Source organism: Perca flavescens, chromosome 7 (assembly GCF_004354835.1).
Source record: "Perca flavescens isolate YP-PL-M2 chromosome 7, PFLA_1.0, whole genome shotgun sequence".
NCBI classification, from domain to species: domain Eukaryota; kingdom Metazoa; phylum Chordata; class Actinopteri; order Perciformes; family Percidae; genus Perca; species Perca flavescens.
The window spans coordinates 4,815,074-4,830,524 of NC_041337.1; the positions used below are offsets into that span (position 1 = coordinate 4,815,074).

The following is a 15,451-nucleotide window of genomic DNA, read 5'->3' on the forward strand; positions in this document are numbered from 1 at the left end:
GCCTTCTCCTTAATGCGGACGCTGTTATTTGTTGGTGAGATGTTCGTCTTTTGTTCTGCTTTTTTTCTCCCTTTCTTTTCACTGCATTAACATTCATAAATATTGATGTCATCGCCCCCTCTCCTTCTCCTTCTCTCTCTCTCTCTCTCTCTAACACATCTTGGCGGTAATATATTCCTCACGTGGCAGTGCAGGGCTAAGTCATTTTTTTCCAATATTTGGTTTCTCCTTGTGTAATAATGCTTGTATAACCTCAACCCTGTTATGCACAATCAAGGTATGGAAATAAGAGAACTTGGGCTATCAGGATATGCATGCTGCAGGGATGTCACATGAATGTATACATTGTTACATGACTACAAAGATAAAAGAAAAGATTAAACGGGAATGAAACTCACATTGCATTGAAATCACATGGAGAAGAAAAACGGCTATTCCTATTGGCTTTTGAAAAGTGTTCTTATAGGTGTTGGCAATCAGGGGGAATCAGAAATAAACTCTTTAAAAAGGTATATGTTATATATTTTGTTGAGTTGTGTACTTACACTATCCTAAATGTTTCCAACAACGTTCAAACCCAGAGAAATCCATTATTTAATTTTAATGACACAGGACATTTCATTTAGTCAGTGGCGTCATAAAACCTTTGATCCCTCTAAACACGGGCACCCAGACGTTCGATAGTAATCGTAATCATACAATGTCACAGAAAGAATAATACTCAGTAACCATAATACAGCTTGCTTTCTGCCACACAGCATCATTTTGTCATTGATTACACGCTACTTACAACACAGTAATACAGCAGAGATCTTATTTATTGATACATTTAAATATCGACTGATCCAGTAGTAAGTACATTGTTGAACACGTTCATGAAGTTATTTTAAGCAAAATTGTTTTGATCAAGGTAAAGTTAACGTTAAACAGCACTGGGCTAACCCACGATTATGTTCGCCAGCTAACGTTAGCGTTAACGTTAGCTGTATAGGTATAAGACAAATCTAATGCTAATTTAGCCAGCTATCACACCCTGTTCTTTCTGCCTCACTCCCCTCCGCTAACAGCCCCGGGGACACGACACATCCACAGTTAGCCAGCAGCCAGCCGCTATTATTAACTTAAAGCAATCCAAACCAGTCAGCACAAATTCCAGTGCCGGGTGATAACGATGCCAACGGCCGTAACAGAAAGTGTAATGTTCCGTCTGCGAAACAGACCATAGTGCCCCAGGCGCCCAAGTCTGGCTGTGTTGTGCTGAAATTCTCCCCCATTTAGCGTTTAGCGGTCTTCTTTACAGCCCCGAAGATACTTGGTGGCCAGCCACGAAGTAGCTAAGTCTCTCAGCAGGGTTGAGTAACAAACCCTTTTCCCCCTAGTGCTGACAAAATCCAACAAGTGACACTGACGTGAAATACAGTATATTGTGATATTGTGGTTTAAGCTGCTGGCTAATGTTTGCTTGCTTGCTTGCTAACTAGTCAACTAGCTAGCTAACGTTAGCTACCAATACAAATCAAATCAAGAAAATGTAATTATGTGGGGGAAACTGCAGCTATTTTATCAGAATGGCATGAATAAACGTTATTAAACGTAACGTGGATAAAACTGTATGGATAAACCTATCCTTGAACAGATATACTTTAATCGGCAATTGTGTTAAAGTACAACTCCCATAATGCCTCTACACAACATCATCAAAAGTCCATGTTTACATAAATTTTTTTGATTGACAGAACCCTAGCGGCACAAAATTACAAGGTAGGTAGGCTACATTTAAAGGTCCAATATGTAATATATTTACTGTAATAAATCCAAAAATGACCAATGTGTCATCAGATATTAAGGAAACATGCTAAGTTGAAATACTATCTTTTCTGACATCAATGCTAATGTCAGTATTTTCTTTTGAAATTTCTGTTCCTTGACAGAATTTCTGTTTGTGTTTTGGCCTGTGTGTTGTTCACTCCCCAGTTTGACAGCCAGGCCGGGTTGCCAGATATACCTGTAAAAATGTAAACTCAGCGCGCTACAGCTGTAACGTTAGTGCAGCCACAAAAGCAGCAAAAAAACAAACAGGATCAACAGAGATAGATTCTACCCAACCTAAAAAAAAAACAGAGACATAACAAACGCCGGGTAAACATTGGACATGTATTTGAAAGATGGAGACAGCTTAGAGCCCAAAAGGACGCAGAGTTGGCTTATTTCTAGTAATGGTCAAATGAAGCTACGCAAACCACTGTCTTTATTTTCTGAGCTCACTAGATTGCACTTTCTGTTCAAAGAAAAAGATTAAAGGAATGGCAGTTCAGTGAGTTTTCGACCCTTTGTTGAACACAGAGCACCATCTAGTTAATAAAAATACATAATATTTGTAATATTGATGTTTTTGTCTATTTGAGGATTTAAACAATAAAGATAAAAATAATAATAAAAAACAGTTTCATGTATTTGTCTCATGTACTGTTTGTCCGGTCCGGGCGGTGGCAATCTGAAATGGAATGAATCCATTCACGGCAGACAGCAGAAACACAGGAGCTGAACAAATCCAGCCAGCCACCCCGGAAGAACTACAAATATGCTAGCTTTGTAACAGGTTCTTGGGCGCGTCTATAGTGGGAGTTGTAGTTTTTAAATATATATATAGTACAGGTCAAAAGTTTGGACACACCTTCTAATTCAATGCGTTTCCTTTATTTTCATGACTATTTACATTGTAGATTCTCACTGAAGGCATCAAAACTATGAATGAACACGTGGAATTATTTACTTAACAAAAAAGTGTGAAATAATATATACATTAGATTCCTCAAAGTAGCCACCCTTTGCTCTGATTACTGCTTTGCACACTCTTGAAATTCTCTTGATGAGCTTCAAGAGGTAGTCACCTGAAATGGTTTTCCAACAGTCTTGAAGGAGTTCCCAGAGATGCTTAGCACTTGTTGGCCCTTTTGCCTTCACTCTGCGGTCCAGCTCACCCCAAACCATCTCGATTGGGTTCAGGTCCGGTGACTGTGGAGGCCAGGTCATCTGGCGCAGCACTCCATCACTCTCCTTCTTGGTCAAATAGCCCTTACACAGCCTGGAGGTGTGTTTGGGGTCATTGTTGAAAAATAAATGATGGTCCAACTAAACGCACACCGGATGGGATGGCATGTTGCTGCAGGATGCTGTGGTAGCCATGCTGGTTCAGTATGCCTTCAATTTTGAATAAATCCCCAACAGTGAAACCAGCAAAGCACCCCCACACCATCACACCTCCTCCTCCATGCTTCACGGTGGGAACCAGGCATGTAGAATCCATCCGTTCACCTTTTCTGCGTCGCACAAAAAAACGGCGGTTGGAACCAAAGATCTCAAATTTGGACTCATCAGACCAAAGCACAGATTTCCACTGGTCTAATGTCCATTCCTTGTGTTTCTTGGCCCAAACAAATCTCTTCTGCTTGTTGCCTATCCTTGGTAGTAGTTTCCTAGCAACTACTTGACGATGAAGGCCTGTTTCGTGCAGTCTCCTCTTAACAGTTGTTCTAGAGATGTGTCTGCTGCTAGAACACTGTGTGGCATTCATCTGGTCTCTAATCTAATCTACTATTAACTTGCGATTTCTCGTGACTCGGATGAACTTATCCTCAGCAGCAGAGGTGACTCTTGGTCTTCCTTTCTTGGGGCGGTCCTCATGTGAGCCAGTTTCGTTGTAGCGCTTGATGGTTTTTGTGAGGAGGTGTGATGGTGTGGGGGTGCTTTGCTGGTGTCACTGTTGGGGATTTATTCAAAATTGAAGGCATACTGAACCAGCATGGCTACGACAGCATCCTGCAGCGACATGCTATCCCATCCGGTTTGCGTTTAGTTGGACCATCATTTATTTTTCAACAGGACAATGACCCCAAACACACCTCCAGGCTGTGTAAGGGCTATTTGACCAAGAAGGAGAGTGATGGAGTGCTGCGCCAGATGACCTGGCCTCCACTAGACCTGAACACAAACGAGATGGTTTGGGGTGAGCTGGACCGCAGAGTGAAGGCAAAAGGGCCAACAAGTGCTAAGCATTTCTGGGAACTCCTTCAAGACTGTTGGTAAACCATTTCAGGTGACTACCTCTTGAAGCTCATCAAGAGAATGCCAAGAGTGTGCAAAGCAGTAATCAGAGCAAAGGGTGGCTACTTTGAAGAAACTGGAATATAAAACATGTTTTCAGTTATTTCACACTTTTTTGTTAAGTACATAAATCCACGTGTTCATTCATAGTTTTGATGCCTTCAGTGATAATCTACAATGTAAATAGTCATGAAAATAAAGAAAACTCATTGAATGAGGTGTGATCAAACTTTTGGCCTGTACTGTATTCTCACAAGTAGAAGAAGTTGGCAGTGTAGAATTTTGTATATACCCTGGGGTTTTTTGGGATTGGGAACACACTGGTGTCATCAAAACTAGTCCCTTCTTAATTTTGAAAAGGTAGTCTCAGTAAAGGCTACAAAGGTTAATATGGCTACAAGCTGTAACCACGGTGATTGATATGAGGATCATCTTCTGAATATAAATTGATATTTCAAAAAAGTCATTTATTTCTAAATATTTTTGTTTCTCTCTTCTGTGCACCATCCAATATTACCTGGCAGATATTGTGGAATCTGTTTCGTATGTCAGAATGATAAATGGTGCTAATAAGAATGTATCAAAAAAAAAAATCATTTAAAAAAACTAATAATGCAATAATGTTAAATCAAACAAAGTCCCATACATAAATATGCTCATGTTTTTTTTTCCCTTTAGTCTTTACTATAAACTTTGTCAACCGCAAATTTAGGAAATTGCATTTTTCAATAACAATGCATGGAAAATAAAATAAAAAATAAAAATGCTTCTCTTTGTATATTGCTTATTTTTTGTTTTTCACAACAGAACAAGTCAAAACAAATGCAAATAAGTCAAACAAGCCATTTGGCTGTATTTCTAAACACTCAACTGTATTTTTTTTTATATAGGCCTAGTATTTTTCTGCAACAAGGCAAATCAAAGTGCTTAGCATAAAACACAATCTTTTAATTATTGGTATTAATATTATACAAATTCGGCCACCAGTGTATGAATGTGTGTGAATGGTCAATGGTTCCTGTACCATGTTAAAGCGCTTTGAGTGGTCATTTTAAGACTAGAAAAGTGCAACATAAATACAGTCCATTTACATTTGTCTAACCACACTTCCTTTCCTCTCCGTCCCAGATGGAGTTCCCCGACGACTTCCTGCTGGCTGAGCTCGGTCACCTGCAGCTCTACAATGACTCGCTCTTCCACGGCAACTTCACCTCCTACAACGACACGGACACCCTGCTCCCCACGGGGGTGAAGGTCACCATCGTGGTTGTCTACATGATCGTCTGTGTCATCGGCCTGGTGGGCAACTTCCTGGTCATGTATGTCATCATTAGGTAAGAGCAACATCAGTTTCTGCAGCTACATAGTCCACAAAATTCAACTGAACATTAGAGCGACACACATAGGTGTAATTTACAGGGAGTATATATCTAATATCTAATAATGGCTTGAATGTAACGGACGTTCATTAATATCAAAAAGTTACACACTAAAGCTTTAAGCTGCGATGCAGAATGACAATCTGTGGACTTTAGGTTTTTTTTTTTTTACTTTTAAACTTTCATTTTAATTTTGAATGTGAATTGTGTTCATTTTGAAATTCGGCAAATCAGCGGTCAATCTGCGCGTGCAGATTCTGTGTGGCCCTCGTCATTATATCCACATTACTGATGAGTATTTATCAAAACAATCATAAAATAAGGGTAATTATTCTGTGAAAGCACCAGTAGTCAACCCTACAATATAGTCACAATATTGACACTGATGTATTTGGTCAAAAATATTGTGATATCTGATTTCCTACTTTACCTCACCATAGCTTTGTTTTAAGGTTTAGGGTTAAAAGCCAAAGTCATCGGTTTAGGCTAAACATGAGTCAGTTAGTTATCAGTAAAGTTGCAGCATGTGGGGGCATCTGGCTCCCTAAAACTAAATCTGCGACCACTCAAGGTGATATTTCAAAGCACACGAGCCACCCTTAGCATGTGTCTACCTGTGTGTGTGTGTGTGTGTGTGTGTGCGTGTGTTTGTATGTATTCCCTGTGGATTTGATTAAAAAATCTGCGTTCGTGAGCACCTGGCTGTTGTGGGGGTTAGTGTATGCGTGCAGTCACGGTTGGCTCGGTATGTGCTCATGTACATCATGTTGAACCAGGAGAGAGAGAGTGTGTGTGTGTGTGTTTGAATGCTGTCTCCATATTACCTCCATCGTTGTAGATAATTATTATCCCTGTTAGACCTTCTCTCACTGACATCTACATGGAGTTCTGTAGATAGACATATGAGTCACACACACACACACACACACACACACACACACACACACACACACACACACACACAGAATCATTCCATCTGTCTCAATGCTTTCGGCATCCACACCTACACATACAGTACACTGGAAACACACACACACACACACACAGAATAATTCCATCTGTCTCAATGCTTTCGGCATTCATACCTACACATACAGTACACTAAAAACACACACACACACAGACATAGTGCGTTTCACTATCTTTGTGGGGACCTGCCATAATGCATTCCCTAGCCCCTTACCCTAACCTTAACCATCACAACTAAATGCCTAACATTAACCCTTACCCTCACCCTAACCATAACCTAATTCTATCCCTAACCCTAAAACCAAGTCTTAACCCTCAAACAGCCCTTTAAAGTTGTGGGGTCCAGCATTTTGGCCCCACAAAGCTGTCCGGACCCCACAAGTATAGTGTATTCCCGGTTTTTGGACCCCACAAATGTAGTTAAACGAGAACACACACACACACACACACACACACACACACACACACACACACACCCACCGCTGGAGTCAACTGGCTTTCCTGCCCAACGATGTCAGCTCTCAGCTGTTGCCCTCAGTAAAGACGGCTGCTCGAGGCTTCTCCCTTATTTAAGTGCGTCGGGTTGGATGAAAGGGCTGATTACACAAGATGGCCGACCACCACACTTGCCATCACCAAATGAGGCCCAGCAAAGCACAGGTCTCTGCCCTCATTAGCCTCTACTCCAAGACGCAGTGGACGTCTCCACTCACACAGCTCCAGAGGTTTAGAGCAAAGACCCATGTCGAGCAGAAAAGGGAGCCAAAGAACAAGATAACATGCCACTGCTTTCTGAACAGCCACAAATTGGTGGCGATCAGAAGGTTCATTGAGTGAGCAAAATTTAAATCTGAAATATACACAGATGCCAGCCACAACAAGAATCCAGTAGGTAGTTGTAGATCAGAGGTGCAGACGCTCCACCGCCTGATCACTACTACATCGTCCATCTTTATATACAGTCTATATGGTTCAGAGCTCATGTCCCATAACAGTGGGCTGCCTGATCAACCCAATTAAGAGACTGCAGAGAGAGAAATAAAATAAGCAGGTAGGCTAAATTAAGTTTGTTTACTCCGTGCACCAGATGTGACATTTTCAGTTATTAAGAAATAACCACAGCTAAGAAATGTCTGAGTCATTCTCTTAAAGCATATGGAAGAGGTGACATGTAACCTACACAAACACCTGCCCACACACAGACACATTTACATTTTACTACTACTGTGTTCGCATTTCATGAAAGGCAAAACTGTAAAACACCACCGGTCATGGTCTTCTGACCATTAATAAAGAATAGCTGGAAAAGCATCTTTGACATCAGTCACAGGCGTCTGACGGGATGCCACCATCTTTTGGCCGGCAGGGTGAAGCAAACGGAAACTAACAAACTTGCAGGCGTAGAGAGCCATCAATCATGCAAATGTGACACAAAGTATGCCTTTTGTTAAGAATACATTTCTGCATGTTATAACAATAACTTAAACTCTGTAAAATCCTTCTTTTGGGGGGAAGACTACCTAAATAACATGCCCGGATACATTTGCTTATAGATACGTGAAAAGGGAACGATTGTACACATTAATGTCTGTTTACAGGTCTTTGGAAGTACTACTGTGTATGTGGAAAAAAAAGCTTTTTGTGGTTTAAAAATGACCTCAAGCGACATCAGTTGAGTGTACATTGGTTTAAAAACGTAAAACTCTGGGGAGTTGCGGAGTTAGAAGTGAGCTCACCTGTGCTACTAGCATTACAGATCCGAATTTCCTACCTATTTGTTGGTAGTTTAGTAGTTGAGTTGGGTAATGCAGGCCCCAGGTTTTGGCAAGCAATCTTAGCTGCAACAATCTTTTAGACTGTCCATTGGGATTTCTGTGTGAGAGCTGATACAGCTCTGAAAGCTTTTTTTGCTCGGTAAAGAAGCAGATTTGGAAATCTGGGGGATGTAATACTACATTCTTTTCTACACCAGTATTGGAATGTTTCATAGTTAGGTTATATCTCACAAACTTTATTTTGTTCTTTACACTTTTCCTCTGCAATTCTTCACAGTCACAGCTCAGACAATTGAGTCACTCTGATAGCCAGATGGAAAGATGTATCATCCAACCCACAAAAACAAACTCACACTGTAATTATTGATTAGTGTAAAATGACTCCCTGGCGGCGTAGCTACATCAGATGGAGGAAAGAACCAAAGACAAAGGCAGGCTTGTGCTGCTCACTTGTCAGGTGTGATGGAGGGAGGCCGGCATCGTGAGACAGAGCACCACAAAAAGACAAAGAAAGGTTAGAACTCAGAGGAACTCTGGGATTTTTCCAGTGGGTGGTTCACATGGTTCTTTGAGCCAAAACAGAGATGCCCACAAGGATTATATCAACTGGACTCCTCCCTGTTACAGATAAAGGAAATCAGAAATTCAAAGGGAAAACGAGCAAGAGGGAAGATACATCAATACAACATACACAAAGTGTTGGTGGCAGCAGACAGTCCGGTGAGAACCTAACCCAAGTGCCTACCATCCAACACTCTTTTCAAATTCCCAGACAGACGGTACTTCCTTGCTCAGAAGTCCAACCCTAACCAGCCTGACAAGAACATTGATAGTGTTTCAACAAAACCCTGGATTAAATTAATTTAGGGTTTCAATGTTCAGAGCCAACAATTCAAAATGAGTTCCTTCTACAATGTCGCAACTACTCTGTTGTTTACATTTGGGAAAGGCCATAGTTATGGCTAATAAACTGTGGCTAAACTATGGTTACGATAACCAGTAAGGAAAGATTGTGGTTACGGTTACCAAAAATGGTCCCATCCATCATGGCATCCCCTACATCCTAGTCTTGCATTGCCAGTCCTTCCTTCACAGCGTCGCGAAGGAGGGTCTGGCTAGTCCACACAGCATTCCGGGATGGGAGAAAAATATGCTCTGGTTTACTGGCATTTCTTTAAACCACTCACGTCCGTCTTGGGCGGGAAGGAACATGTTTTGGTGGAACATGTGTTCGTTCAAAGGTTGTTTTAGTCGTGCAAAACTCAGATTGGACGGATAGTCTAGCTAGCTGTCTGGATTTACCCTGCAGAGATCTGAGGAGCAGTTAACCATAGTCCTCACAAATCCACTGGAGTTTAGAATGCCAACACAAAGAGGGAGGAAGGTGACGGACATCCGGCCGAAACATGAGGAACATCCGGCGGAATTTCCGGCAGCACCTGAACAATCCTCAAAATGAAACGTCATATGGACTACCTACACCCTTACTGTCCATTGCTCTATATAAAGTCTCAATAAAGATATTTTGGCACTGGGCGGAAATTGCAAGGACCAGAATCGTCCAATATGAACATAATACCTAGGAGACTGGACTGGGTAGTTGTTACTGGGACACAACACCAGCAGTAAACCTCTACATGACTGCCAGGACGAGAATATATGTCCAATTGATTTATCTGAGTCAGATAGCTGGTGCCTCAATTTAAGTTTCAGCTAAACATTCAGAGCCTGGAGGAACAATAACAGTAACCACAATTTGTCTTGTGGGTGCTGTGTTATGACAGTTTTGACAAAATCCAAACCTATCCATTAAACTTTTATTGCTGTTTCGTCAACAGATTCTAGCTCATCTATATAGCATCGTCAGCAGCTGTTTTGCATTTTCTCTCCATCTCTCTCTTCCCCCACTATCAGTGGAAATGATACGTATGCGCAAGTATTCTGAGCCGTCCTCGTGTAACATCAGAGGATCCTGTTTACTGTAAAATGAGCCAAACGTCGTACTCTGGCATAAGGAACTTTTTGATGCTTGGCAACACAAATTCCAGGTAAAACACAGTTTAAACCAGGTCACTCGTTTAAAAGAGAAATCAAGGGATACAACACCAGCAGTACATTACAGAGGACCCCTCTCACCCAATCCATCGCTCTTTCCAGTTACTTCCATCAGGCAGACGTTGTTGGAGCCATTTTGCAGATTTGCCTTATTTCATTTATAATCATGCGTAGACATCTTGCATTTTCAACATATTCTCACTCCCATCTCGTAAAATACGGACACTTTGTCAGGTGCCTTTGGCGTTGTTATTGACGCTTAAAGTCTCCTTTAGCATCATATCTGAATACACTTTATCTAAACGTGCTGGGTCGGGACTATTGGCGTCACTTTTGATGCAGTTAGGTTTTGGAAAAAGTTTGTGGGTGGGCTTATAAAAGGTGCGTTTACGTGACACACAGGACAAGAATGGGACAGTTAGATTTAGGAAAAGAAGAACGGGACAGTTGAGTTTAGGAAAAAAAGAAAGCAACAGTTGGGTTTAGAAAATGTGACATGCGGGACATGAACCCCAGTCTTCTGTGTTGTTTGACCCATCCACAACACCAACCACCCTCCTTACGCGGAATTTCGGGTGTAGCTGCTGATCTGCCCGGTGCATTCTATACACAAGCTGAAGGGTGATTTTGGCGTGGTATCTGACGCTAAGAGCCACTGTGTCCGTATTTTACAGTTTGGAGTGAGAACGGGTTGGTATTTTTCCGTTATGTATCATGATGATAATGAATGGAATGTCTAGTGTTTACATTTTGTTATTTTGCTCATTATTGCTATTATTGTGATAATTGTAAGATGAGAAATCTGATAGGATGATGTGATATGGAGCCGTGGTGACACCTTTGATTTAGGGCAGGTGAACAGGTGTTCAGGTGCAGCGGAAGAGCAAACCATTTTCAACCGCATAAACGCACAATCCGCCGACTTGCTATAGAAAACTTCTGTTTGGTGTTTATTGATTTATGTATGCATTTTGCCCTTTAACAAACGGCTGAACCATGACACTAAGACCAACAGACTGTGTGTTGACGTACTGACCGCTCCGTACACACGGTACTAAACATCTTTCATCCCTTCTGCAAACGACATAAAATAGACACTGCGAAGCAGCTGTTTTGTATGTTTTCAATGTGTGTTTGTTTCAAATGTGTGCTGTTAATGAGCCTTGTCGAAGGAAATTTCTGTCACTGCATGGGACAGACAATAAAGCTCTCCATCTATTTTTTGCTACGAAAATCATTCAGAGAAACAATCATTTGGTCTAAATGGATGCGAAAAGTTGTTTCATTTGTTCTCACACAGGCTCTGGTTAACCAACAAAAGCAGTATATCCATGCATACTTTATAATTGCACATTGTAAATACAGTACACAATGAATGGGTGCACATATACCAACCATACATGCACCTACACATCATCACACAGATACAAGCTATGCATGCTTTGCTCAACACTCTTCTAAGTTAGGTTGACTTTTTAGAAAAAGGAGAAGAAAAAACTGCAGTATTGTTGATGGAGCAGGCGCAAATCATCGTTTAAATGGAGTTAACAGCAGATGGAAAGTAAAAGCGGCAGACAGCTGTTCAATCCACCTCTTATTTTGTAAACAAAAACAAACCATAAAAGCCACGAAGGAAAAGCCATCAAGCAGCAACTGAGGGTTGCGTGTCTGTTGAGGATATTCCTCTCTCAGCGTCTTTTTGCTTTCTGTTTTCCCGGTGTGCTCGAGCACTTTTCCTGACAGCGCTGCAAGCTCTGTGTGTTTTCTTTTTAGACATCAGTGCTGTCAGAGAGCAGTAGAGAAAAAAAGTTTTAATTTTTGGCAGCAGAGATACGCAGTGCAGGTGTAATTTTTGGCTCATAGCAATAACCAACACAGTCTCACTCCCTACTCGTCAAATGTATGACGCATGGTCAAGAACCCTGGCGTCAAGTTTCAACAAAAGAGGGGTACCTTTGACGTTATTTTTCGACGAGGTGGTCCGTTAGATAGACATTCATGTTATTCCCTCACCGTCAAATACCGACGAAAGAAAAAACAAAATCTGTGACAGTTATTATTGGTATTTTTAGCCCAATAACCACTGTTTTAATCAACATTATTCACGAGATATTATCATGGTTTATATGTATTTCTTTTAATGTTATTATTTCGGTCTATTTTGGCCAGGGAAGCTGGATTGCTTTTTTGTTTATTTATATTTTTTAAACTATAACGCTACATCTATCAACATTTATTTAGATGTTATCATGGTATGCATTTCTTTATTTTAATAATATTACTTTGGTCGTATTACCAGTGAAATATTACAGTATATGCTGTAATACAGAACATTCGTCGGTATTTGACGGTGAGGGAATAACATGAATGTCTATCTGACAACTGTTTAGTGCTCCATGCAACAAAACGAGAAGGTGGACCACAGGGAGAGGGAACCATCATGCTGGATAGAACAACACAATGTAATTCTGCTAAATACACATATATCACATTCATTATTAATTTCACTTGTTTCCATTTTAAACATATTGTAGCCTATATGATTAGAATACACATTTTCTATAGGCTCAATCTGCCACTTTTTAGAAAAACAATTCCAGTGCTGGTCCCATGGTATCAGAATTTTGGATAGTCACCATGGAAACATTAATTGGTCATGTGACAAGGGACTGGGAAGATTTGCAGAACAGGCAGCCAAGCGATTGCACTCTGATCCAATGGAAATCACAGTTGGGGGGGGTTGGGGAATCATATTTCAGAGGGAGTACAGCACAGTGGACCTCCCTTCTAGCCCCGCCCCTGCACAGAGCAGCCCGGAGACAGAGAAGAGAGGATGGCAGGCTGAAGCTGTGTTTACAGGGAGCAGGGGGGGAGTTTGAGGGGAAAAAAGGTGCTGCTTGGAAGGATTTTCGTATGGAAATAAGGGTTTTGTTTCTATAACAACACACTGATCCATGTTGCATTTTGGGACATCATCAGGCCTTAGCTTCAGTTCTGAGATCTGAAAATGCCATCATTCCTTGAAGCAACAACACACACACACATTGCGAAATCTAAGGTGTCGGACATTATTTCCCAACAGGCATTGGAACAAACAGACTCAAGGGAATCTCTCTCTGCATAGACAATGTTAGGTGAACCATAGATGGAGCATTTCCAAGGCCTGTTTAATCATCAGTGCAAACCCTGAGCAACTGAGATTTACCCTGCAGAGATCTAAGGAGCAGCTAACCATAGTCCTCAGAAATCCACCAGATGATGTTCAGCCGAGGAACGAGGAGTCGAGGAGCTATCAAATAAGGGCCGTGAGATACAGCCATAAGTTACGGTTGAATAGTACTTGGCTTTGTCCAAAATCTCCCACTCATTCACTACTCCCTATATAGATAGTTTGATGTAGAAATGTAGATGTAAATTAAAAAAAAACACTTTCGGACACTACTCAGGACATGTTTTCGGCACCATTATTTACGTCAATGCTGTCGCACGATTAAAACGTGTCAGATCAACGTCGGACGGTGGAACATCCGTAATAAATACAGAAATGCATTTTTTTCGATAAAAACATATACTGGGCATATTTTCCCAACTCATAATTTTCCTGCCATTGTAAGGAAAAACTAATTATTTATGAACAGCTTTTATAGCTTTTTGGAAATGGCACCCCATGTCTTCCCCTGATTTGTGCCATAATAGCGTTCACAAAATGTATTAGGCTACATAAACTGGTAAAACAAACCTTTTTGAAAAAGTGCTTTCTCTTCTCTCATCCGTTTTTCTTTTTCCTTCAGTGCCATGCATGATGGGATATAGGGCTTGGCTGATTGACCATCGATGACTTTTCACGATGCATTGTGGGATACTTCAAGTCCACTATATAGGGTAAAATATGTTCTCACTACACATTTGGACAGCACTTCAAAATGGCGAACAGACTATAGAGAGTACATACAGAGTTTTTTTTGTGATTGTTGCGGGCCAAAATCCTTGTTTATGCGGCACGTTTTCTTAAAATATGCGATGGAATATGCAGGATATTTATGCAATTTTATGCGATGAAACTGCGTGAACTTGCAAAAACTGCAGTTTGATGAAAAAGAGAAAAAAAGTGATTCCCCCAGCACCCTGCTTTTTGATGATGTTCACGTCGTGTTATTACGTCACTTCATAACGTTCCCATGGCAACAGGGAAAAATGGCTGCTCTCGTGTGAAGTAAACACAACATTTTTCGATTTTCTGCTAAGATATATGTGACTTTGTTGCAATGAAAATGCGGGGATTATGAAATCATGCAAGCCCCGCATATATTGCGCGGAATTCTGAAATTTATGCGGCGAAAGTGCGGCGTATTTGAAAAAAGGCGGCCCCCGCATTCTGGGGGGAGCATAGTGAGTAAGGAGTGATTTCAGACACAGCCCTTTTTGCTTAGGAAGGTTCCTAAAGGAGATAAATGGCCCGTAAGTAGTTAAGTGGCAGCCATGCTTAGCTTGAATTTCATACAATCTTATCAATTGGGATTCATGTGGACAGGAGGGTGAGCATTGGCAACCAATAATAACAAAAAGACTTGCATAACTTGCATCTTTCATCCAAGAAACAGTGGTCGATTTTTTAAAGATGTCCCTGTTTGTGTTTAAACAGCATTTTTGAAACATCGCCTCTAAAGTACAGCTCTGGAGGAGTGTTTTGACAAGCACGTTGTGCTTTTGCAATGAAAAATGACATGTAAAGTGTCTAACTATGACAGCGCTCTGAATGGCTTTTGAGTGTTGCGTGCAGTCTTTTTCTCAGAGCTTCAGTGTAGTGGGTGTTAGGACAAAATACAAATCAGGGAGACACTGGGTGTCAAAAAGAGACCTTTAAATTTGTTTTCAAGTCTGTCATATTGATTAATGTACATGAATAAAGTGTGAAGACAGACATTTAAATTGACAAAACCAAGCTCTACGACAACAGCTAAAAATCCGGGACAAAATGGTGAGAGGTGATATAGCTCAGCTTAGTCTATATCCATGACTTTCCACCTCCGGGATTGCTCCGTGGCAGACAAAAATTCCACCGTATTTCACACTTTTCGGCCGGATGTCCGTTACCTTCTATGGACTATGGTTAACTGCTCCTCAGATCTCTGCAGGGTAAATCCAGATAGCTAGCTAGACTATCTGTCC

The 15,451-nt window shown here is 41.0% G+C and overlaps 1 protein-coding gene across 1 annotated transcript in view; it reads left to right on the plus strand.

Moving 5' to 3' along the window:
* Positions 1–15,451, plus strand: part of oprl1 (opiate receptor-like 1) — a 118,636-nt gene that overhangs the window by 13,689 nt on the left and 89,496 nt on the right. Inside the window, exon 2 of the mRNA XM_028583652.1 lies at positions 5,233–5,438. Within this exon, the coding sequence (XP_028439453.1) occupies positions 5,233–5,438 (206 nt within the window). The remainder of the gene's footprint in view (positions 1–5,232; positions 5,439–15,451) is intronic.